This window comes from Panthera pardus, unplaced genomic scaffold (genome assembly GCF_024362965.1).
Source record: "Panthera pardus isolate Hobbes unplaced genomic scaffold, ASM2436296v1 HiC_scaffold_10, whole genome shotgun sequence".
Lineage (NCBI taxonomy): Eukaryota > Metazoa > Chordata > Mammalia > Carnivora > Felidae > Panthera > Panthera pardus.
Window position 1 is genome coordinate 26,409,244 of NW_026526655.1, and position 25,538 is coordinate 26,434,781.

The following is a 25,538-nucleotide window of genomic DNA, read 5'->3' on the forward strand; positions in this document are numbered from 1 at the left end:
ACTGTGAGCTTTCCCCTTGAGATCAGGAATACAACAGGGATGTGCACTCTCACCACTGTTGTTTAACATAGTGTTAGAAGTCCTAGCATCAGCAATCAGACAACAAAACCAAATAAAAGGCATCAAAATTGGCAAAGAAGTCAAACTTTCACTTTTTGCAGACGACATGATACTCTACATGAAAAACCCGAAAGGCTCCACCAAAAGGCTGCTAGAACTGATACATGAATTCAGCAAAGTCACAGGGTAAAAAATCAATGTACAGAAATTGGTTGCATTTCTATACACCAATAATGAAGCAACAGAAAGAGAAATCAAGAAATTAATCACATTTACGGGGCGCCTGGGTGGCTCAGTCGGTTGAGCGTCCAACTTCGGCTCAGGTCATGATCTCACGGTCCGTGAGTTCGAGCCCCGCATGGGGCTCTGTGCTGACAGCTCAGAGCCTGGAGCCTGTTTCAGATTCTGTGTCTCCCTCTCTCTCTGACCCTCCCCCGTTCATGCTCTGTCTCTCTCTCTGTCTCCAAAATAAATAAACATTTAAAAAAAAAAAGAAAAAGAAATTAATCACATTTACAATTGCACAAAGAACATTTGCATTTATACAATTGCATAAAATACCTAGGAATAAACCTAACCAAAGGGGCACTTGGGTGGCTCAGTCAGTTGGGTGTCTGACTTCGGCTCAGGTCATGATCTCACAGTTTGTGGGTTTGAGCCCTGCACTGGGCTCTGTGCTGAAAGCTTGGAGCCTGGAGCCTGCTTTGGATTCTGTGTCTCCCTCTCTCTGTGCCCGTCTCTCACTCATGCTCTCTGTCTCTCAAAAATAAATAAAAATGTTTTAAAAATTAAAAAAACACTAACCAAAGATATAAAAGATCTGTATGTTGAAAACTATAGAAAACATATGAGAAAAATTGAAGAAGACACAAAGAAATGGAAAAACGTCCCATGCTCATGGATTGGAAGAATAAATATTGTTAAAATGTCAATACTCCCCGAAGCAATCTACACATTCAATGCAATCCCAATCAAAATTGCACTGGCATTCTTCTCAAAGCTAGGACAAACAATACTAAAATTTGTATGCAACCACAAAGGACCCCGAATAGCCAAAGTAATATTGAAGAAGAAAACCAAAGTGGAAGGCAGACTTCAGCCTCTACTACAAAGCTGTAATCATCAAGACAGTATAATATTGGCACAAAAACAGACACATAGACCAATGGAATAGAATAGAGAACCCAGAATTGGACCCACAAATGTATGGCCAACTAATCTTTGACAAAGCAGGAAAGGGTATCCAATGGTAAAAAGACAGTGTCTTTAGCAAATGGTGCTGGGAAAACTGGACAGCAACATGCAGAAGAATGAAACTAGACCACTTTCTTCCATACACAAAAATAAACTCAAAATTGATGAAAGACCTAAATGTGAGACAGGAAACCATCAAAACCCTAGAGGAAAAGCAGGCAACAACCTCTTTGACCTCAGCCTCAGCAATTTATTGCTTGACACATCTCCAAAGGCAAAGGAATTAAAAGCAAAAATGAACTATTGGGACCTCATCAAGATAAAAAGCTTCCGCACTGCATAGGAAACACAACAAAACTAAAAGGCAACTGACAGAATGGAACAAGATATTTGCAATGACATATCGGATAAAGGGTTAGTATCCAAAATCTATAAAGAACTTACCAAACTCAACACCCAAAAAACAAATAATCCAGTGAAGAAATGGGCAGAAGACATGAATAGACACTTTTCCAAAGAAGATATCCAGATGGCCAACCGACACATGAAAAGATGCTCAACATCACTCATCATCAGGGAAATAGAAATCAAAACCACACTGAGATACCACCTCACACCGGTCAGAGTGGCTAAAATTAACAACTCAGGAAACAACAGATGCTGGCAAGGATGTGGAGAAACAGGAACCCTCTTGCACTGTTGGTGGGAATGCAAACTGATGCAGCCACTCTGGAAAACAGTGTGGAGGTTCCTCAGAAAAGTAAAAATAGAACTACCCTAATACCCAGCAATAGCACTACTAGGAATTTATCCAAAGGATACAGGAGTGCTGATTCATAGGGACACGTGTACCCCAATGTTTAGAGCAGCACTTTCAACAATAGCCAAATTATGGAACGATCCTAAATGTCCATCAATTGATGAATGGATAAAGATGTAGTTTATATATATAATGGAATACTACTTGGCAATGAGAAAAAATGAAATCATGCCATTTGCAACAACATGGATGAAATTGGAAGGTTTTTGCTGAGTGAAATAAGTCAGAAAAAGACATATATCATATGTTTTCACTCATATGTGGACCTTGAGAAACTTAACAGAAGACCATGGGGGAAGGGAAGGGGAAATAAAATAGTTACAAACAGAGAGGGAGGGAGGCAAACCACAAGAGACTCTTAAATACAGAGAACAAACTGAGAGTTGATGGTGGGGCAGGGGAGAGGGGGAAATGGGTGATGGGCATTGAGGAGGGCACTTGTTGGGATGAACACTGGGTGTTGCATGTAAGCGATGAACCACGGGAATCTACCCCCAAAACCAAGAGCACACTTTAGACACTGTATGTTAGCCAATTTGACAATAAATTATATTTTTGAAATTACCTGGCTGTATTCTTCAAAGAATGTTAATGTCATGAATTATCAGACAAAAGGAACTGTGCCAGGTGAAAGGATATTAGAGAGGCAAGATAACAAAATATTCTACATTGGACTTGTCAGTAAGTTCAGAAATAGCCAAATCAAACCAGTGAATCATTGAAGAAGTAATTAGTAAAAGTTTCTTCCGCACACACCAAAAGTTCACAAATGGGAAGCACTCAAACCAAAACATAGAATAAGGCTTAGGGGTTTATTATTATAAAGCAGTTTAACAGTAGTGTACCCCACCCCCACCCCAATCTAGTTTTGCTTTCCACAGTTTCAGTTCCCCATGGTCATCTGTGATCCAGAGGCAGAGGATCTTCCTTCTGACAAATCGTCAGTAGCCTAACACTATGTCATGGTGACCACGTGATTCACCTCACTACATCTCATCACATAGACATCACAGGAAGAATGGTGAGTACAGTACAATGAGACAGTTTGAGAGATCATATGCACATAACTTTTTAATAGTACATTATTATAATTATTCTATTATTGTTGGTAATCTGTTACTATGCCTAACTCATAAATTAAGCTTTATCATAGTGAAGGAGGATTTCTGCTGCCCGCATTTTGACCTCACAGTTTCTAGTTGGGTTCTTCTTTCCAGTTTGTTTCTTGACTCAGGGAGAAGACCCTGGGGGTGGGTGCCCAGGTAGCTCAGTTGGTTAAGAGTCTGACTTCGGCTCAGGTCGTGATCTCATGGTTCATTAGTTAGAGCCCCACATCTGGCTGTCTGTTGTCAGCGCAGAACCTGCTTTGGATCCTGTGTCTCCCTCTCTCACTGCCCCTCCCTAGCTTGCACTATCTCTCTCTCTCTCTCTCTCTCTCTCTCTCTCTCTCTCTCTCAAAAATAAATAAACATTAAAAGAAAAAAAAAAAAAAAGAAGACCCTGGGGCCGAAACATCCCCTGATGGGAATCCAAACTACCCTCTTAAGCAATAAGGCTGCCCTGAGCCAGCAAGACCTGACAAATAAGTTTGGATTAACTCTAAGACAATGATTGACTTGACTTTCACTGCCTACCCACATGGACCCACTCACCTTTGCCCCAGACTTTCCTTATATAAACCTGGAAGTATTTCAGCACTTTGAAGATAGTCTTTGAGACACTAGTCCACGGTCTTCCTGGTGTTGCCCTCACTGAAATACATTCCTTTCTTGTTTCACCACAGTTGGTTTCTCCACTTTTGGATTTCGTCAGCAGAGAATTGCTGAACCCAGTCTGTTTCAGACCCCAGAAGTCAGGTGCTCTTGCACCCCTGAATCCCAGGTACAATAGTATGTATAAAAAACATGGTATATACAGGGTTTCAGGCATCCACTATGGGGTCTTGGAACTTATCCCCAGCAGGTAATTGGGGAAGCACTACTGTATGGTAAGGAAGACAGTGACTATTCTTCACAGTGGTTAGTTATTATTTATAATATTGGGATTTTCTTAAATGAAAGGGAGTTGGTCCTCATATCAATCTTGGAAAAAGAGTTCAAGTTTTGCCAGCGATTTTCAGAGGCAGTAGGAATAAATGACCCAGGTCAAGCTAGTCTTGAAAATAAGCTACATTCAGTTTTATGACTGAACTGGTTTTGTGCACTCAGGCAATTTTAAGGGCTGATCTCCATTTTTTATTTTATCAGACTTCACTGTAATGGAAGGATATTATTAGAACACTTGTTGAAATTGGAATATGGACTGTAGATATAATTTAAGAATATTATATCAGGGTTCAGGGCACCTGGCTGGCTCAGTCAGTAGAGCATGTGACTCAATTTCAGGGTTGTAAATTCAAGCCTCACAGTGGGAGTACAGCTTACTCTACAAAATAAGAATAATATAACTAAATAAAGAATATATATCAGGGTTAAATTTCTACATTGGATAACTGTGCTACAGTTATTAAGAGAACTCCTTTATTCTTAGGAAATATACACTAGAAGTGAACGGGACATGATGTATCCAATCTATCCACAAAGGAGCTAATTTTGATGAAAAATTAAGATGACCTAAAGTGCTCAAAAAAACTTTATTTTGAAAAACAAAAAAGTTCATTGAGGAAAAGAAGAGATAAAGGTGCAAAATAACAAGATTACATGTCAAGGGGGCAATCAGCTCACATTTCAAGGAGGTATGGCAAGTATCCAAAACAATTATTTAGTATTTTCACATTTGAAAATGGCTTATAGATCATTTAATGTTGTATTTCATTAAACACATAGATAATATCTTCCTAATCTCTTCATGTAAATGGAAATGTATAATGAAACCCATCTCCACAAACATCACTAATCACTGCCTCTAAAATTAGGAGTCTTGGGGTTTCTTCAATGATGTGGAGAACAAAGGCAAAAGGAAACGTGGACAAAAATAAATTTCCTTTTACCTGCAGCCCATTGACAAATACTTGACACAGAGTGTAACATTCCTCCAGGGACTCCCCCAGCTGTGTTAATGGTGATGCCTGGCTAGAGGGAAAAAGAACCTTAGCTTGACAATAGCCAGGCCTCCAGGATCCTGCAAGTCTTCTTTAACATATGAAAATCCTTTTGGAAATTTCCTTTGTCTTTACACGCCCCACCCCACCCCCCACTCCAAAGTATACAGTCAACTGCTCTTCAGAATCTCAGTGCAGCTCTTTTTGTTCAAGGGTCCTGTCATGCTATAATAAAAACACCTTTTTGCACTGAAGACATCTCAAGAAATCTTTCTTGGCCATTGACTCTGGACCCCAACACTTCAAATCACCTCACTTACGTTACTGCATTTCCTAGGGATTTGGCAATAATTCTAAAACTCTCTAGAGAAATCTTGCCTTTGCCATCTACATGGGCATGCCTGGTCCTGCTCAGAGACTCAAAACATAGCCACAAAGTACCACAAAGGCCTGCTTGCTTCAGACAGCTCCCCCATAGGTCTGCCCCAAAACTTCTATTTCCTCTTGAGGCAAATGAATTTTTATCTTGTTCAGATCTTCTTGATCTGAAATATCACTATCAGAGCCAATTATTTGAGTTAGAAAAAATCTGATTGTTGTCAAATTGATTATTAAAGGCCATTATTAAAAGTCAGGATTACCTGAAAATGTGAATATGTGAGTGGAGGAGAATAAAAACAGCTTACACTTACAGAAAGTTCTATGCAGAGGCTTCAGCAACAGTGCCCTAGTCCGGGTCCTAGATGTGGTCCAGGTGAGATGGAGGCTGCAGAACTTGCCAAGGCAAGGCCAAGGATATCTCCTCACTAAGTTGGGCCTCCTGGTCAAGGACATGAAGATAAACTCCTTGTGATGTGGGAAAGAAAGGTAAATGAAAAATTAAATTTCCTTATAACCTATAGCCCATTGACAAGTCCTTGACACAGGCAGAGTGACCTTCCTCTAGGAGCTCGGCTGTCTCAATGATGACACTTCGCTAAGGGGCAAAATGCAATCTTAACTTAACATTATCCCAAACCCCCAGGGTCCTGTAAGTCCACTTTAACATATAAAAAGTCCTTTGGAAACTTCTTGTACCAAGATATAGGCTGGCAATCATACTCCAAGCTTATGGCCCACTGATATACTTCTGAAGGGTCTCATAACTAAGTTTTTACTAAACAGTAATAAATGACCTTTTCCTAACAACAGCTAGCCCCTCAAGGTCCCGGAAACCTTGTTTCCAAACTACCTTAGAGACTTATGCTGTCCCTACCCACCTCCCACCCTGAAAGTATATAATCAGTCACTCTTCATAACCTCAGTGCAGGTCTTTCTGCCCACGGGTCCTGTCCCCATGCTTTAATAAAACCACTTTTTGCACCAAAGATGTCTCAAGAATTCTTTTTTTGGCAGTTGGCTCCAAAGGTCAACACATCATACCATATCCCTTGGCGTTCTAACTCTTCTCCTTGCCTATTAAGGAGTTTGAGATCAACTTTTTTTCTGTTAATGTGTCTCTTTAAAGATTAGGGCCATGCAAAAGGAGACCTGCGCTGGCCAGTAGACTGAGTTCAAGGCATTTTTCACCATCCGGAACTACAATGACCAAGTTGTTTCTGGGTGTTATGTGCTCCAAGGAGACAGCCTCTGCCACATGCTGGAGCATGGTCTTGGCCCACTTCTCTATAGACACAGGGCAGTGAGTGATGGGGTTTTGGTACAAAATGGTAATTTTATTAAAGCATGGGGACAGGACCTGTGGTCAGAAAGAGCTGCCCTGAGGTTGTGACAGGTAACTAATTATATACCCTCAGGTTGAGAGGGAGTTAGGGATGGAGTAAGTCTCTAAGGCATTTTGGAAGCAAAGTTTCCAGGACCTTGAGAAGGGAGATGCTGTTAGGAAAACACCATTTATTGCCATTTAGTAAAACCTCAGTCATGAGACCCTTCAGATGTATATCAGGGGGCCATAAGCTTAGGCTATGATTGCCAGCATATATGTTAGGGTAGTTGAGATAAAGGAAGTTTCCAAAGGAATTTTTATATGTTAAAGTAGACTTACAGGACCCTGGGGTGGGGGGCGGTCAGGATAATGTTAAGCCAAGATTCCCTTTTGCCCCCAGCAAAGTGTCATTACGGAGGCAGCTGAGCTCATAGAGGGAAGTCACTCTGCCTGTTTCAAGGACTTGTCAGTGGACTGTAGGCAGTAAGGGAATTTAATTTTTCATTTGCCTTAGTTTCCCACATCACCATGGCAAGCACTTAAACCCCTTTCCTTTGTTTTTGGGTGGCCAGGAGTATCCAAGGAATATCACACATATTCCACCTGCGAGGTGGGGAGAAGCAGGATTGCTGTCAGCCTATACTTTGCCCTCAGCCTGCCTTATGCTTCCTCCTCACTATCAAACAAATAATGGTAAACCTGAGGTTGTATTGCTTGGGTAAATGCTGTCACTGCTCAAAAATTACATATATATATATATATATATATATATATATATATATATATATATATACACACACACACACACAAAGGAAAATTATAGTTTTTGTGACTCTTGTTGGAAATATTGCTTGTCCTCTAATGTTTGTTCTTCCAGATTAAGGAAACTTTCTCTTAAGATACCTATGACTTACAAAAATGTGATAAAATATTCCTTTGTGAACAAAATAAAGCATTTAATCTTCTCCCTACCTGAACCCTCTGAAATTCAAAAGCTCTCAATAAGGATTCTTTCTTTCATGGTCATTACAGTTATTTGCATAAATTCAATAAGAATCTGTTCTCCTTGTAACAGTTCACCCTTGGAGGTACTGGTTATTTTACCAAGGGTTTGACTGGAATGTCATATTTGAGAGCGACATGCATAGACTCAGATATGACCAGACAGTTTTAAGGAACTAAGGTTGACTTTATGAAGCATGAAGCCAATAAAGCCCCTTGGAAATGTTGGTCTGATACCTCGCTTAGAGAGTTCCCAGCAGCCTTACTAGGTGAGTAAAGAAGGTCACTTCCCGGCAGGTGCAGGAACCTCAGGATACCTTGGGGACCTCATGAAGAGGAATTCACAGAATCCTATAGGTATTGCAGGCATGTCTGATGGCAAGTACTTGGCTTGGCTTCTGGCCTGGCGAGGCTACTAGAAGTTCAGTCTAGAGGTTCCTTATAAAAAGTTCCAGCAAAGCAAATTTTAAAAGATCTATATGACCAATCACTGTTCTTGATGAGCTGATGTAAATAATTAGGCTGAGTTTGTTAAAAGTGGACTCATTCTACAAATGTATTCATCTTGATTTGGCTCTCTCTGGAAATCAGGGTTACTAGAGAGAAAAATTATATTTCAATAACGCACCTTTATGGATGTTAAATTCTAGTTCTGATTGCCTTTAAATGTTTGTTGTTTGCCTACACTAGACAACTTGAGGCAAACTTCAGAGAAATTGTCACAAAACTCATGTATAGACAATCTTTGTGCCTGTTGCTCTATGGGCCATTCAGATGGATCACCACAGACATTTGAATTACAAACCAGAAAACCCCATCTGATTCTTGCTGCCTGTTCTCAGTCTATCTGAGGATGCCTCAAGGTTAACATCTAAAAATCTCACTGGTAGAACTGACAGACTCTGGGTTTATAATTTTGCTTTAACCATTAACCTGTATTTTTGTTTCTATAATTATCACTTACTAATCACCTGACTAAGCAAAACAGAATCTGTATGATGATTAACACTACCTATTACACAATGAAGGCCTTAAACGATTCTCAAAATAACATTATATTAATTATTAAACACTAAAATAACTCAAATGCATTAAACAATTCTTCAAAATAAAATGCCTTAGATATTTTACCTGTTGCACAGGTGGAATTTGTGGTCTCATAAAAACAAAGTGCTGTGTATACATTCAGATTACCACAGAAATATTTCTGAGTTTCTAACTGAAAAATACTCAAATTGGCACTTTAAATGATCCTTGTCTTTCCTTTAATAAGTGGTTGAACTCCTGGACCGAACTAAAGGAAGATTTTTGTCAACTATCAAAGGACTCTTATTTGGGCCTCTTTTTGTTACTTTAATCATGTTTTGCTGTTTTCTCCCATGACTCTCCACCTGGTGCCGAGACTCCTTCAATGCTATAACTTCAAGCCAACAGATGATCCTTTCTCCTCAAGAAAACTCCCATATGATATCCCCTCTAGATACTGCTCAGTTAGGCTTTTCTAACTCCTATTAAATTCTCAACTGACTAGCCTTGACCCTTAGGTAAGCCCATCTCTACGCCCTTATTGCAGCATGAAGATGCTACAGAAGATGAGACCTTCTGCCTTTAACAACCTTAAAGATTTAAGGGTCAAAGTTGTTCAGGGGGGGAAATGAGGTAAATAAAGGCAAGAAAAATGTAGTTTAAATTAAATTCCCTTCTAGCCTGCAACCCACTGATAGATGTCAGAGACCTGCAGCATGTAACACTCCCCAAGACCTTTATGGTTGCCATAATGCCTTAACGTTTACACTTCCTTAAAAACTAGGGGCACCTGGGTGGCTCAGTGCATCTGACTTCCACGCAGATCATGGTCTCACGGTTCCTGGGTTCGAGCCCCGTGTGAGTCCCTGTGCTGACAGCTCAGAGCCTGAAACCTGCTTCAGATTCTGTCTCCCTCTCTCTCTGCCCCTCCCCCACTCTCACTTTGTCTCTCTCTTAAAAATAAATAAACATTAAAAAAAAAAAACTAAACTAAAAGCAACCTTATCTTGAGAATAGCTAAATCTTCAGGGTCCTGTGAGACCCTACTTTCAGCATCCAGAAATTCCTTGGAGACCTAAGTTAGCTATACCCCCCTCCCTTCACAAACTTGAAAGTATTATCATCAGTCGCATCTCACAGTCCCAGTGCAGCGCTTTCTGCCCATAGGTCCTGTTTACGTGCTTTAATAAAATCACCTTTTTTGCACCAAAGATGTCTCAATAATTCTTTCTTAGCCGTTTTCTTGCAAACCCCACTTCAAATTTCATCACTGGTATGGCTAGCCTGGTAGTGCTTCCAGCTGGTAGTGCTTCCTCTGGAAGCACTAGACTCATCTGGGCCCAAGAAGCTGCTGAGGATAACTGATAGAGACAACAGCCACACCTACACCAAAGATTGCACTGCCACCACGGGCAATTTTGCCAAGGTCACCTTTTATGCCGTCTCTAAGATCTATGGCTATCTCAACAAGACAGCCTCTAGAAAGTGGCCCCGTTCACCAAGTTTCCCTAACAGGAGTTCATGAACCTTCTAGTAAAACACAGAAGAGTCTCCATGCAGAGGATCCAGTCTCCAGCTGTTGCCACCACAGTGTTTTCATAGGAGGTAATTAAAAGTGAATTAATAAGCCTATAAAAAAAATCACCTGTGAGATGTGTAACCATAGGATCCTGGACCTCATCATCAAATGTTATGATTCAAAATGTAGTGCTGCTGCTGCCTGATTCTCAGACCACACTGAGGCACTCTAAAGCAGTGTTGTATTATTTTTTTTCAGACGTTCAGCAAGATCATGCAGAAAAAGGTCTCTTATTGCCCCATACAGACAGGTAATTTGATCAGCCAATTACCATCTTGAAAAACCAAGTCTGGTCCCATGAAGCTTATAAATACCCGGCACAGACTCCTAATGGCGGAGGTCCTAAGACCACCAGCCAGCCAAGTCTAGAATTTTGGAAAGCCTGCACGAAGCCCGGTGCTTCCCTCAAGTCAACAAGTATTATTCACCTAATATTAATACCTGATCGGTATTAACTCCCTTTTTAGTTTTTAACTTCCTGATATTCTGCATTCAGTGAATAAGTTCTTGATTTCTTGAACTTATTAAGAAAACACAAAATCTTGTTTTCACTTGCCCAAGTTCAGGCCTTGATAACTGTCCTTCACTAGTCGAATGGTCTAAATGGCCTCCCTTACTTCCTTAGAATTCCACTCGCCAAACCCTGTTTGGAGTTCAAAATCCTTCAGAGATTTCCCATCTCCAAAAACCAAGTTCGTAAATTTCAACAGCTCAGACTATCATCCCGTTGGAATGTTGGTTATTACACAGTATTTCATGACTTCTGTAAACTGGCATAGCAGGAATTCAAATCAAATACTACTTGGGTGGCTGCGACTCTGAAGAGGGGAGTGTTGCAACGCTGGGCTACGCTCCGCCCGCCTGCTCGAGGGCTGGCAGGTCTTCTGGCTTCCGGCTCCGCAGCCGGGCGCATTTATCCCCATTAAGCCGAGTAGGACCGTGAAAGACTGTCGGCTCGCGGGGAACTCCGCCCTAGAGTCGCCGAGGAGTGGCATCCTGAGCGCCGGCCTCCCTTCGCCGTCCAGCCATGGCTGCACGCCTGCTCCGCAGCTCCCTGCGCATGTCGGGTGGCCGCTGTGCCCTGCGTTCACCGCCGGCCGCGAGGTCAGTGTCCGTAGGGCTCCAGCTGAACGGCCCGGGGGCAGGGGGTGGTCTAAGGGGTACGGGCGGCGACACCTACCCTTCCTGGGGACCCTGAACGCGGCGGCGCGCAAGGCGCGCCAGTCTGGGCGGGAGACTCCGCGGATAGGGGCTGGGCCTGGTGGGACCCGCGTCGGCGAGGGCGGGCGGGGGTGTCGGCCGTGACCGCCTCACCGCGGGAAAGCCCACCGCGGGGTTGCTCGAGTTCGGGCTGCAACCTTTCATCTTAGAAAGGTGGCTGAAGGCCGCGTCCTGATTGTGAACGGGTCACTGGAACTCCCCGACTGGCAGATCTGGAGATCGCAGGAGCACCCTTTGCGAAGCCTATGTGGAGGAGTGCCCCGAAGAAGGCAGCCTGGGACAGCAAAGACCTGACACCAGCCCCATCACACAACGACACTGAGATTTATTTAACAAATCCTTTAATTAATTAAATCCAGAAGAGTTAATAGAGTTTCTAAGTGGCTCTGTGCCTATTAAGGTAGTGTTTATAAGATCAAAAGGTTTAGATCATATAAAATCCATTCACCGGATAAACTGGAAGCGTCCGGGATTCGCTATTAAGGAGAATGACAGGAATGATAAACTAGCTCATTATAACATTGGTGGAACTCTGAGATGCTATGGGAGAGGAAACATGTGTGTTATTCCAGAGGAGAGTTGGGAAGACTTCACCGAGGCGGTGACCTGACTTTAGGATGCACATACTTTTCTAAGCTCTTCCCCAGAACGTCATAAGAGTGTGATCCTCAGATTTTTGGTGTCACTACTTTTTTATGCCCTGAAAGTTAAAGGACCACCTCAGAGATTGTTTTTACTGGGGGGGGGGGGGGGGGGGGGGTTGTATCTATCCATATGGGTTTCAAAAGATATCTACAAAACCAATTGTACAAGTACATAATTTAGTTCATTAAAAGGAACAATAGAGATTATGGTAAGTGAAGTAAGTCAGACAGATACTGTATGATTTCACTTAGAAGTTGACTCTTACAGAAAACAAGCAAAAAAAAAAAAAGAACTCCTAGACACAGAGAACAGATTTGTGGTTGGGGGCAGGGCGTGGAAATGGGTGAAGGGGGTCAAAAGGTACAAACTTCCAGCTATAAAGTAAGTCATGGGAATGTAATGTACAGCTCAGTGACCATAGTTAATACTGCATGTATATTTCAAAGTTGTTAAAAGAGTATATCTTAAAAGTTGTCATTAGAAGGAAAAAATGAGTATGTGTAGTGATGGATGTTAACTAGACTTACCGTGTTGATTATTTACAGTGAATACATATATTGAAATCATGTGCATCTGAAACTACTGTAATGGTATTATGTCAATTATATCTCAATAATAAATAAGTAAAAGTAACAATAATAAGCCCATTGCATGATAACATAAATAACATTTTTATGAAAAATAGCTTTTTCAAAACAAGAAGAGAGACATTATTTACATTTTCATGGATTCTTTAATGTCCGATTTAGTAGAAGACAGCCCAATTCTCATATCTGTTTCTGCATTACGTCTGTTGGGGTAAGTTATTATGGTTGAAGTATAGGAAGAAAATCTCACAGGGAATTTTGGGAAAAGGAGGACCTGAGGGACCATCTGAATAGGCTTGGGACTGTTTTATTATAGCAGGCTTCTTAATGTGCATATGGATCATTCAGGGATGTTGTTAAAAATATAGATTCTGGGGTGCCTGGGTGGCTCAGTCAGTTAAGCATCCAACTCCTGATTTCAGCTCAGGTCATGATCTCACGGTTTGTGAGTTCGAGCCCCACATAGGGCTCTGCACTGACAGTGTGAAACCTGCTTGGGATTCTCTCTCCCTCTCTTTGCTCCTCCCCTGCTCATGCTGTCTCTTTCTCTCTCAAAATAAATAAATAAAACTTAAAAAATGAAAAAAAAATACAGATTCGATTCAGTAGATCTGGGGTGAGATCTGAAATTGTATATTTGTAACCAGTTCCCAAGTATTGCTGAAGGTGTTGGTGGAAGCTGTCTCCCTTTTATAATGTAAATGAAGTTTTTTAAAAATAACAATTAGGGGCGCCTGGGTGGCTCAGTCGGTTGGACTTCAGCTCAGGTCATGATCTCACAGATCGTGGGTTCGAGTTCCACGTCAGGCTTTGTGCTGACAGCTCAGAGCTTCTGTGCTGAAGCTCTGTGCTTCGGATTGTGTCTCCCTCTCTCTCTGCCCCTAACCCACTCACATTCTGTCTCCGTCTCTCTCAAATATAAATAAACATTTAAAAAAATGTAAAACTAACAATTAGAGCTTAGCCTGTTAAATTGGTAGAAATTTCTTTTTGTACAGATTTCCTGGTCTTTATAGGGAGAAAAGGGGCCAATTCAGTGAAGTTTTCTTGGTCTTCAAGAAATGGATGTACCAACATACTTGGTGCAAGTGTTTTGGTTTTCTTCTTCATATGCTCTCTTGAATACTTCTGACTGACCTGAAAGTCTTTATTCTTTCTGGCACTTCTTTCACTTTCTAATGTCTTGGTGTATTTAACTTAGAAATATTCCAAGGTTTTCTTAAGGTAATATGGGATATAAAATTTTAAGATCCAGGCAGACTGGAATATAAATTCCATTCTGTTATTTGTTAATTACGTTACCAAATGATTCAGTGTTGCAGAGCACCAGTTGCCTAGTCTCAGCACATTTTTATCCTGAGGAAAAATTCTCAGTATGGAAAAGAAAAGCTATATGGACAAAAGTGTGCATGATAGTTTTATTTCCAATAGCAGGAAATTGGAACCAATCATTTCAATTAGAGGATAAAGTAAATTTTAGTCTATTTGATGTAACGATACAGTGGTATGTAAGACCCCTGTACATCCTGATCTTGTTACCTCTCACTTCATCTACTGTTTGCACTCAATCCACACTTGGTGTCCCCACTCTTTCTAGAATGCATCAAATACCATCGTGCCTGACAGCTTTTGCTCTAATTGCTTTTTTTTTTTTTTTTTAATTCTTTTAGTGTTTATTTTTGAGAGAGACAGACAGGTAGAGCATGAGCGGGGGGAAGGGCAGAGAGAGAAGGAGACACAGGATCTGAAGCAGACTCCAGGCTCCAAGCTGTCAGCACAGAGCCCAATGTGGGGTTCGAACCCACAAACTGAGAGATCATGACCTGAGTTGCAGTCAGACGCTTAACTGACTGAGCTACCCATGCACCCAGCTCTAATTGTTTTCTTGACTTAAATTCTACTGAGAAATCTGCTTGACTGTCACCTTGAGACGTTTGCTCAAATTCTCATTTTTCTAACTTAACCTACCCTGACCGCACTATTCCATGCTGCAGCCAATGTCCCAGCCTTGTTCCAGACACACACTCTGATCTTTACTCTGCTTTTCTTTTCCATAGAATTTATCATCTTCTCATATATGCTTTAATTTGCTTCCTTACTATAAATAGTATAGTTATTCAGACTCTCCTTCTAGAAATGTGAATCTGGAGACAGGGATCTTTATTTTGCTCACTGTTGTATCCCAAGTTACCTGAACAGTCCTTAGTACATAAAGGGTACTCAAAGTATTTGTTGACCAAATGAATGAATAAGCTATTAAAAATGATGATTTGGATGAATGGGTAGTAACTAAGAAGGCAAAAGGCAGACTGAGTATAAAATTTGTAGTACTGCATGTTCACAACCAACGACTACTACCTAAAAAGCATCTCAAATTATATTCATAAACTCCACTAAAAGTTGCATATAAAAGATAAACCTAAAGCACAATGACAGAAAATGCATGTTAAATGTATTACTCAGCTCATGCTGCCATAACAAAATACCATAGACTGGGTGGCCTAAATAACAGAAATTTATTTCTCATAGTTCTAAAGGCTGGATAACCCAAGATCAAAGTGCTGGTGAGAGCGCTGTTTCTTGTTTGTAGATGGCTGCCTTCTTTCTGTATCTTCACATGGTCTTGTTTCATGCACACTGGGAGAGCGAGACAGAGATAGAGAGAGATCTCTCTTCCTGTTATAAGGCCACATATCCTCTTGGATTAGGATCCCACCCACATGACTTCGTTTAACTAACTCAGTAAAATCACAGTGGGAGTTAGAGCTTCAACATGAATTTGGGAGGGACACAACTCAATTCATAGCGTTAAATGAAAATGCATAAAGTAAAAATAATTCATTTCATGGGGAAAAAAAGGTTGAGACAACCTAATTGCCCATAAATAAGACTGTCTTTTAAACAAAAATGTGAAGAAGGAGAGGAGGAGGAAAGGAAAGAGAAAACAAACAAACAAACAAGGGTCCATTTAAGGAAGAGAGAAACCCCAAACAGCATTTCATGCAAAACAGAAAAACATCCTTTGCTAATATTTCGATATATGATAAAAAGTTTTGTTTTGTTTTGTTTTTTAAATATGAGCTTGAATTATACAAACTGACACACAGATTTTCAGAATCTTTTCAGGAGTACCCCAAGAGGGAAATAAATCTGAAGACTGTTGAACTAAAAGGAACTACAAAACAGTCTTACTTTAAGTGTAGTATGAGGGGGGTATGGAGAGGGAAGGGTCAGTTTCCAAAGATCTTGAATAATTCTGTACTAATCCTTACAGAGATTCATGGACATTTTTTTTTTAAATTTATACCCAGGTTGCCTCTAATATGGCAGTAGCATCGCCATAGTTGTATCTTACACACCTGCCATTTCAAATTGTGCGATTCTGAATGAAATAGTAATTTGGAAATGTTAATATCATCTTAAATATTGTACATGACATGAAAACTTTTCAATATGCTATGGTGGTACTGTATGAAATAGTAATTTGGAAATGTTAATATCTTAAATATTGTACATGACATGAATACTTATCAATATTCTATGGTGGTTTTGGAATTTTTACATCATTTAATTTGCATCATGTGATAACACCATTTTACCTCAACTCAGACATGTAGGTTAGTCATGGGTTTGGAAGTGAAGAGTGAGCTGAGTAAGAACATACTACTTGATCTCATCCAGGTGAGGTAGATCCTATCAAAAGTGGTAATGTTCAGATTTGTCTGAATGTTCAGGTCTGTCGAATTTCACACTCTTCCTACCTACCTCTATAGTGTCTCTGGGGGAAAGAAAATCAGCATTTTTCCATGTTGTTCGGTGGCATTAATTTGGGTATGAAGGGTAACAATTTCACTTAATTTTCTTAATGTATACGTATATTTTAAAGATTTTCTCATTCCGGAGAGGAGAAACGTCTAGAAACTCCTTCTGCTGAAAAATTAACAGATATAGGAACTCGAAGAATCTTTTCTTCAGAACATGACATTTTCCGGGAAAGTGTAAGGAAGTTTTTTCAAGAAGAAGTGATTCCTCACCACGCAGAGTAAGTGGTACATTTTCCTTTAAAGTAATTTGCATAAAGAGAACATTGAGAACCATTTCCTAGGGGCGCCTAGGTGGCTCAGTCGGTTAAGTGTCTGACTCTTGATTTTGGCTCAGGTCATGATCTCAGGGTTCATGAGTTCGAGCCCTGAGTCAGGCTCTGCACAGACAACACGTGGCCTGCTGGGATTCTGTCTCTCCCTACCCCTCTCCCTCTCACATGTTCCGTATGCCGCTCTCTCTTTCTTCTCTCTCTTTCAAAATAAATAAATTTAAAAAAGAAAAAAACGAACCATTTCCTAGAATGTTGTATGTTGTTCTACAGAAAATATACTGTATTAATTGCTTTATTAACATTTTGCTGTTCTTAACTGTAATACTCTAAGATCTCAGGATTCTTAAGTTAGTCCAAAGCTATTTAAATTAATTTTAAAATATACAATTAAAAGTAAGTAAATTTGAAAATTTGCAGCTCAAGCTAAGAGTAGTATTTTGAATACTCTGGTTAAATGGCAATTAAGTAATTACTAGTCAATTCCAAATGTTTTTTTTTTTTTTTCTGCTTCATGAGTGAATTAAAATACATGAAAGCTCAACAGACCAGTTGACAAATCTTGGTTGGCAATGGACCACCTTAAAGTATTTTTACTACTGGATGAGATGTATATTGCATAACTGATTAATTACTGATCACCTACTTTTTTTTTTTCAATATATGAAATTTATTGTCAAATTGCTTTCCATACAACACCCAGTGCTCATCCCAAAAGGTGCCCTCCTCAATACCCATCACCCACCCTCCCCTCCCTCCCTCCCCCCCATCAACCCTCAGTTTGTTCTGAGTCTCTTATGCTTTGGCTCTCTCCCACTCTAACGTCTTTTTTTTTTTTTCCTTCCCCTCCCCTATGGGTTTCTGTTAAGTTTCTCAGGATCCACATAAGAGTGAAAACATATGGTATCTGTCTTTCTCTGTATGGCTTATTTCACTTAGCATCACACTCTCCAGTTCCATCCACGTTGCTACAAAAGGCCATATTTCGTTCTTTCTCATTGCCACATAGTATTCCATTGTGTATATAAACCACAATTTCTTTATCCATTCATCAGTTGATGGACATTTAGGCTCTGTCCACAATTTGGCTATTGTTGAGAGTGCTGCTCTAAACATTGGGGTACAAGTGCCCCTATGCATCAGTACTCCTGTATCCCTTGGGTCAATTCCTAGCAGTGCTATTGCTGGGTCATAGGGTAGGTCTATTTTTCATTTTCTGAGGAACCTCCACACTGTTTTCCAGAGCGGCTGCACCAATTTGCATTCCCACCAACAGTGCAAGAGGGTTCCTGTTTCTCCACATCCTCTCCAGCATCTATAGTCTCCTGATTTGTTCATTTTGGCCACTCTGACTGGCGTGAGGTGATATCTGAGTGTGGTTTTGATTTGTATTTCCCTGATAAGGAGCAACGTTGAGCATCTTTTCATGTGTCTGTTGGCCATCCGGATGTCTTCTTTAGAGATGTCTATTCATGTTTTCTGCCCATTTCTTCACTGGGTTATTTGTTTTTCGGATGTGGAGTTTGGTGAGCTCTTTATAGATTTTGGATACTAGCCCTTTGTCCGATATGTCATTTGCAAATATGTTTTCCCATTCCGTTGGTTGCCTTTTAGTTTTGTTGGTTGTTTCCTTTGCTATGCAGAAGCTTTTTATCTTCATAAGGTCCCAGTAATTCACTTTTGCTTTTAATTCCCTTGCCTTTGGGGATGTGTCGAGTAAGAGATTGCTACGGCTGAGGTCAGAGAGGTCGTTTACTGCTTTCTCCTCTAGGGTTTTGATGGTTTCCTGTCTCACATTCAGGTCCTTTATCCATTTTGAGTTTATTTTTGTGAATGGTGTGAGAAAGTGGTCTAGTTTCAACCTTCTGCATGTTGCTGTCCAGTTCTCCCAGCACCATTTGTTAAAGAGACTGTCTTTTTTCCATTGGATGTTCTTTCCTGCTTTGTCAAAGATGAGTTGGCCATACGTTTGTGGGTCTAGTTCTGGGGTTTCTATTCTATTCCATTGGTCTATGTGTCTGTTTTTGTGCCAATACCATGCTGTCTTGATGATGACAGCTTTGTAGTAGAGGCTAAAGTCTGGGATTGTGATGCCTCCTGCTTTGGTCTTCTTCTTCAAAATTACTTTGGCTATTCGGAGCCTTTTGTGGTTCCATATGAATTTTAGGATTGCTTGTTCTAGTTTCGAGAAGAATGCTGGTGCAATTTTGATTGGGATTGCATTGAATGTGTAGATAGCTTTGGGTAGTATTGACATTTTGACAATATTTATTCTTCCAATCCATGAGCAGGGAATGTCTTTCCATTTCTTTATATCTTCTTCAATACCTTCATAAGCTTTCTATAGTTTTCAGCATACAGATTTTTTATATCCTTGGTTAGATTTATTCCTAGGTATTTTATGCTTCTTGGTACAATTGTGAATGGGATCGGTTTCTTTATTTGTCTTTCTGTTGCTTCATTGTTAGTGTATAAGAATGCAACTGATTTCTGTACATTGATTTTGTATCCTGCAACTTTGCTGAATTCATGTATCAGTTCTAGCAGACTTTTGGTGGAGTCTTTCGGATTTTCCATGTATAGTATCATGTCATCTGCAAAAAGCGAAAGCTTGACTTCATCTTTGCCAATTTTGATGCCTTTGATTTCCTTTTGTTGTCTGATTGCTGAAGCTAGAACTTCCAACACTATGTTAAACAACAGCAGTGACAGTGGGCATCCCTGTCGTGTTCCTGATATCAGGGAAAAAGCTTTCAGTTTTTCCCCATTGAGGATGATGTTAGCTGTGGGCTTTTCATAAATGGCTTTTATGGTGTTTAAGTATGTTCTTTCTATCCCGACTTTCTCAAGGGTTTTTATTAAGAAAGGGTGCTGAATTTTGTCAAAGGCCTTTTCTGCATCGATTGACAGGATCATATGGTACTTCTCTTTTCTTTTATTAATGTGATGCATCACGTTGATTGATTTGCGAATGTTGAACCAGCCCTGCATCCCAGGAATGAATCCCACTTGATCATGGTGAATAATTCTTTTTATATGCCGTCGAATTCGATTTGCTAGTATCTTATTGAGAATTTTTGCATCCATATTCATCAGGGATATTGGCCTGTAGTTCTCTTTTTTTACTGGGTCTCTGTCTGGTTTAGGAATCAAAGTAATGCTGGCTTCATAGAATGAGTCTGGAAGTTTTCCTTCCCTTTCTGTTTTTTGGAATAGCTTGAGAAGGATAGGTATTATTTCTGCTTTAAACGTCTGGTAGAACTCCCCTGGGAAGCCATCTGGTCCTGGACTCTTATTTGTTGGGAGATTTTTGATTACTGATTCAATTTCCTCACTGGTTATGGGTCTGTTCAAGCTTTCTATTTCCTCCTGATTGAGTTTTAGAAGAGTGTGGGTGTTTAGGAATTTGTCCATTTCTTCCAGGTTGTCCAATTTGTTGGCATATAATTTTTCATAGTATTCCCTGATAATTGATTGTATCTCTGAGGGATTGGTTGTAATAATTCCATTTTCATTCATGATTTTATCTATTTGGGTCATCTCCCTTTTCTTTTTGAGAAGCCTGGCTAGAGGTTTGTCAATTTTGTTTATTTTTTCAAAAAACCAACTCTTGGTTTCGTTGATCTGCTCTACAGTTTTTTTAGATTCTATATTGTTTATTTCTGCTCTGATCTTTATTATTTCTCTTCTTCTGCTGGGTTTAGGCTGGCTTTGCTGTTCTGCTTCTATTTCCTTTAGGTGTGCTGTTAGATTTTGTATTTGGGATTTTTCTTGTTTCTTGAGATAGGCCTGGATTGCAATGTATTTTCCTCTCACGAGTGCCTTCGCTGCATCCCAAAGCGTTTGGATTGTTGTATTTTCATTTTCGCTTGTTTCCATATATTTTTTAATTTCTTCTCTAATTGCCTGGTTGACCCACTCACTCTTTAGTAGGGTGTTCTTTAACCTCCATGCTTTTGGAGGTTTTCCAGACTTTTTCCTGTGGTTGATTTCAAGCTTCATAGCATTGTGGTCTGAAAGTATGCATGGTATAATTTCAATTCTTGTATACTTATGAAGGGCTGTTTTGTGACCCAGTATATGATCTATCTTGGAGAATGTTTCATGTGCACTGGAGAAGAAAGTATATTCTGTTGCTTTGGGATGCAGAGTTCTAAATACATCTGTCAAGTCCATTTGATCCAATGTATCATTCAGGGCCCTTGTTTCTTTATTGACCGTGTGTCTAGATGATCTATCCATTTCTGTAAGTGGAGTGTTAAAGTCCCCTGCAATTACCACATTCTTATCAATAAGGTTGCTTATGTTTGTGAGTAATTGTTTTATATATTTGGGGGCTCTGGTATTCGGCGCATAGACATTTATAATTGTTAGCTCTTCCTGATGGATAGACCCTGTAATTATTATATAATGCCCTTCTTCATCTCTTGTTACAGCCTTTAATTTAAAGTCTAGTTTGTCTGATATAAGTATGGCTACTCCAGCTTTCTTTTGGCTTCCAGTAGCATGATAAATAGTTCTCCATCCCCTCACTCTCAATCTAAAGGTGTCCTGAGGTCCAAAATGAGTCTCTTGTAGACAGCAAATAGATGGGTCTTGTTTTTTTTATCCATTCTGATACCCTATGTCTTTTGGTTGGCACATTTAATCCATTTACATTCAGTGTTATTATAGAAAGATACGGTTTTAGAGTCATCATGATGTCTGTATGTTTTATGCTCGTAGCGATGTCTCTGGTACTTTGTCTCACAGGATCCCCCTTAGGATCTCTTGTAGGGCTGGTTTAGTGGTGACGAATTCCTTCAGTTTTTGTTTGTTTGGGAAGACCTTTATCTCTCCTTCTATTCTAAATGACAGACTTGCTGGATAAAGGATTCTTGGCTGCATATTTTTTTCTGTTCATCACATTGAAGATTTCCTGCCATTTCTTTCTGGCCTGCCAAGTTTCAAAAGAGAGATCGGTCACAAGTCTTATAGGTCTCCCTTTATATGTTAGAGAGTTTTTATCCCTAGCTGCTTTCAGAATTTTCTCTTTATCCTTGTATTTTGCCAATTTCACTATGATATGTTGTGCAGAAGATCAGTTCAAGTTACGTCTGAAGGGAGTTCTCTGTGCCTCTTGGATTTCAATGCCTTTTTCCTTCCCCAGTTCAGGGAAGTTCTCAGCTATGATTTCTTCAAGTACCCCTTCAGCACCTTTCCCTCTCTCTTCCTCCTCTGGGATACCACATATGCGTATATTATTTCTTTTTAGTGTATCACTTAGTTCTCTAGTTTTCCCCTCATACTCCTGGATTTTTTTATCTCTCTTTTTCTCAGCTTCCTCTTTTTCCATAATTTTATCTTCTAGTTCACCTATTCTCTCCTCTGCCTCTTCAATCTGAGTCGTGGTCATTTCCATTTTATTTTGCATCTCGTTTAAAGCGTTTTTCAGCTCCTCCTGACTGTTCCTTAGTCCCTTGATCTCTGTAGCAATAGATTTTCTGCTGTCCTCTATATTGTTTTCAAGCCCAGCGATTAATTTTATGACTATTATCCTAAATTCACTTTCTGTTATATTATTTAAATCCTTTTTGATCAGTTCATTAGCTGTTGTTATTTCCTGGAGATTCTTCTGAGGGGAATTCTTCCGTTTGGTCATTTTGGATAGTCCCTGGAGTGGTGAGGACCTGCAGGGCACTTCCCCTGTGCTGTGGTGTATAACTGGGGTTGGTGGGCGGGGCCGCAGTCCAACCTGATGTCTGCCCCCAGCCCACCGCTGGGGCCACAGTCAGACTGGTGTGTGCCTTCTCTTCCCCTCTCCTAGGGGCGGGATTTACTATGGGGTGGCGTGGCCCGTCTGGGCTACTTGCACACTGCCAGGCTTGTGGTGCTGGGGATCTGGCGTATTAGCTGGGGTGGGTAGGCAAGGTGCACGGGGGCAGGAGGGGCAGGCTTAGCTCGCTTCTCCTTAGGTGATCCACTTCAGGAGGGGCCCTGTGGCAGCGGGAGGGAGTCAGATCCACTGCCAGAGGTTTGGCTCCACAGAAGCACAGAGTTGGGTGTTTGCACGGAGCGAGCAAGTTCCCTGGCAGGAACTGGTTCCCTTTGGGATTTTGGCTGGGGGATGGGCAAGGGAGATGGCGCTGGCGAGCGCCTTTGTTCCCCGCCAAGCTGAGCTCTGTTGTCCCGGGGCTCAGCAACTCTCCCTCCTTTTGTCCCCCAGCCCTCCCGTTCTCCGAGCAGAGCTGTTAGTTTATAACCTTCCAGATGTCAGGTCCCTCTCGCTGTCAGAACACACTCCGTCCGGCCCCTCCGCTTTTGCAAGCCAGACTCGGGGGCTCTGCTTCTCCGGGAGGCTGCCCCTCCGCCCCGGCTCCCTCCCACCAGTCCGTGGAGCGCGCACCGCCTCACCGCCCTTCCTACCCTCTTCCGTGGGCCTCTCGTCTGTGCTTGGCTCCCAAGACTCAGTTCTGCTTGTCTTCTGGTGGTTTTCTGGGTTATTTAGGCAGTGATCACCTATTTTTTTGACCAAAACACTCTCATTTCTATGAAAGTAGGATTTTGCTATATTTCTAAAATTCATTCACTGCCAGTAATTTACTATAATTAAAATGTTTTTTAAAACATATTTATATAGCTTCCATTAAGATTTTATTAATGCTTTCTCTATAAAAATGACCAAAATTAGCTAAACCTAATGCCATGACTAGTCTTTGGTGAAAAGCAACTATTTCTAAAAAGAAAGAGAAAGAAAGAAAGAAAGAAAGAAAGAAAGAAAGAAAGAAAGAAAGAAAAAGAAAGAAAGAAAGAAAGAAAGAAAGAAATTTATTATGGTACACTCTAGGAGAATCTTTTTTATTCATTACTCTACTGATTCGAAACTTTGTTCCAGAAAAATTATTGATGAAGATTTGAAGTAAAAATGATAGAAGTTGACAGATTTGAGATTAATGATAAAAATGTTTCCAGAGCTAATTTAGGCAATATGTACATCAAAACATACATGATAATCAAACTCTTTTAAAATTTCTTGAGGCATCTGTGTTTCCCTTTCATCAGTATCTCCAAAAATATACCTCATTTTTGGTAAGTATATCTAACTCGCACTTAAAAAAATAAAATGAAACAAAAATTCTCAGATTCTTTATTTCCAACTAGCTATCTCTTTCCTCATCATGCCTGTCTCATTTTGTAAAAATGTTTATTTATTTTGAGAGAGAGAGAGAATGAGCGAGTGCACGTGTGAGCAGAGCAGGGGCAGAGGGAGAGAGGGAGAGAATCCCAAGCCGTCAGCACAGAGCCCAGTGCAGCGCTCCATCTCACAAACTGTGAGATCATAACCTGAGCTGAAATCATGAGTCAGACCCTTAACAGTTTAACTGACCTTGCCACCCAGGCGCCCTGCTATTCTTGTTTTTAAAAAAGCAGAGGTTGCCCAATCTTATTCGAATGTCCACTCTTTTCAGAAGTTCATTGGACAGCAGTTGTGCTGCAAGATGCTTATGTGCTTCTGTTGTTCCAACTTAAACTGTAATAAGATTGTCTGCTCTTGTCACCTTTTTATGTGCTCATCCCGTTAAGTTCAGCACTTTAAGGAAATATACAGAGGGCTATTGCCTTTACAGGATAAGTTGGACAGATTCCCATGACTATATGGCACAACTAAGATTCCATCTTAAGAGGACCAGCTGAGACAAACTGTACCCATGAATGTCAGTACATGTAATTTATAGGTCTGATGAAAAGTCAAGGGAGGAGAACAGTGGCAAATATGAAGAAGTAAAGAAGAGAATAAGGAGAGAAATGATGAAAGAGTCCAATGCAAATAGAAAGTTATGGCCAATGTCAACAACAATTACCTTAAAGGAACATTCCAGTACAAGATCATTCATAAATTCAAATTATGACCATTTAAATAACATGAAGAAAGCTTCTCTGATTTTAAAATGTTTGCTATTTGCAGATGGGAGAAAGCTGGAGAAGTGAGCAGGGAGCTTTGGGAAAAAGCTGGCAAACAAGGACTTCTCGGTGTCAATATTGCAAAGCATCATGGTGGTATTGGTGGAGACTTGTATTCAGCAGCTATAATGTGGGAAGAACAGTAAGTATACAGACATCTGAGGTGGAATCTTGTTTTGTAAGCACACTGCTCACTTTTCTGAGATGATAAAATATGCTTTCTAATCTTATAATATTGAAAACTAAAATGCGAATGAATATATGTATCATTTGCACATTTTTTAATGTGTGAAGATAGAAAAATGCCCTATTAAGTTATTAAAATAGTTGCTGCTGAAAATTAGAGATTGCTTCATTTCTAATTGCCTTATGTGTTCATTTTCTTCTTTTAAAAAAAAAGTGGAAAAATATCCCCATCAAATATACTTAAAGTTTAATATACAAGAAGAAATAAAGGTTTCAGTTGATGAATGGGCAAAAGATTTGAACCAACAGTTCATCAAAACAAAATACAAATAGGTTCTTTTATTTTTATTTTTATTTTTTTTTAATTTTTTTTTCAACGTTTTTTATTTATTTTTGGGACAGAGAGAGACAGAGCATGAACGGGGGAGGGGCAGAGAGA

General features: G+C 40.2%; 1 protein-coding gene and 1 long non-coding RNA gene across 6 annotated transcripts in view; one reads left to right on the top strand and one right to left on the bottom strand.

Moving 5' to 3' along the window:
• The window catches only part of LOC109265129 (uncharacterized), a 177,601-nt gene extending 165,870 nt beyond the window's left edge, over nucleotides 1-11,731 (bottom strand). The window contains exons 1-2 of one of the 4 annotated variants that reach the window (XR_008423126.1): nucleotides 11,607-11,731; nucleotides 5,807-5,960 (exon numbers count right to left, since the gene is read on the bottom strand). This is a non-coding gene — a long non-coding RNA (uncharacterized LOC109265129). Of the gene's footprint in view, nucleotides 1-5,806; nucleotides 5,961-11,043; nucleotides 11,376-11,606 lie in introns of those variants that run through there. The other 3 variants (XR_008423125.1, XR_008423124.1, XR_002079039.2) reach the window with 3 other exon arrangements.
• ACADL (acyl-CoA dehydrogenase long chain) overlaps nucleotides 11,337-25,538 on the top strand; it is a 51,702-nt gene continuing 37,500 nt past the window's right edge. For both annotated transcript variants that reach the window (XM_019446111.2, XM_019446113.2), the window contains exons 1-3: nucleotides 11,337-11,530; nucleotides 16,766-16,921; nucleotides 24,918-25,055. In XM_019446111.2, the coding sequence (XP_019301656.2) occupies nucleotides 11,454-11,530; nucleotides 16,766-16,921; nucleotides 24,918-25,055 (371 nt within the window). In that variant the 5' untranslated portion in view covers nucleotides 11,337-11,453. The remainder of the gene's footprint in view (nucleotides 11,531-16,765; nucleotides 16,922-24,917; nucleotides 25,056-25,538) is intronic.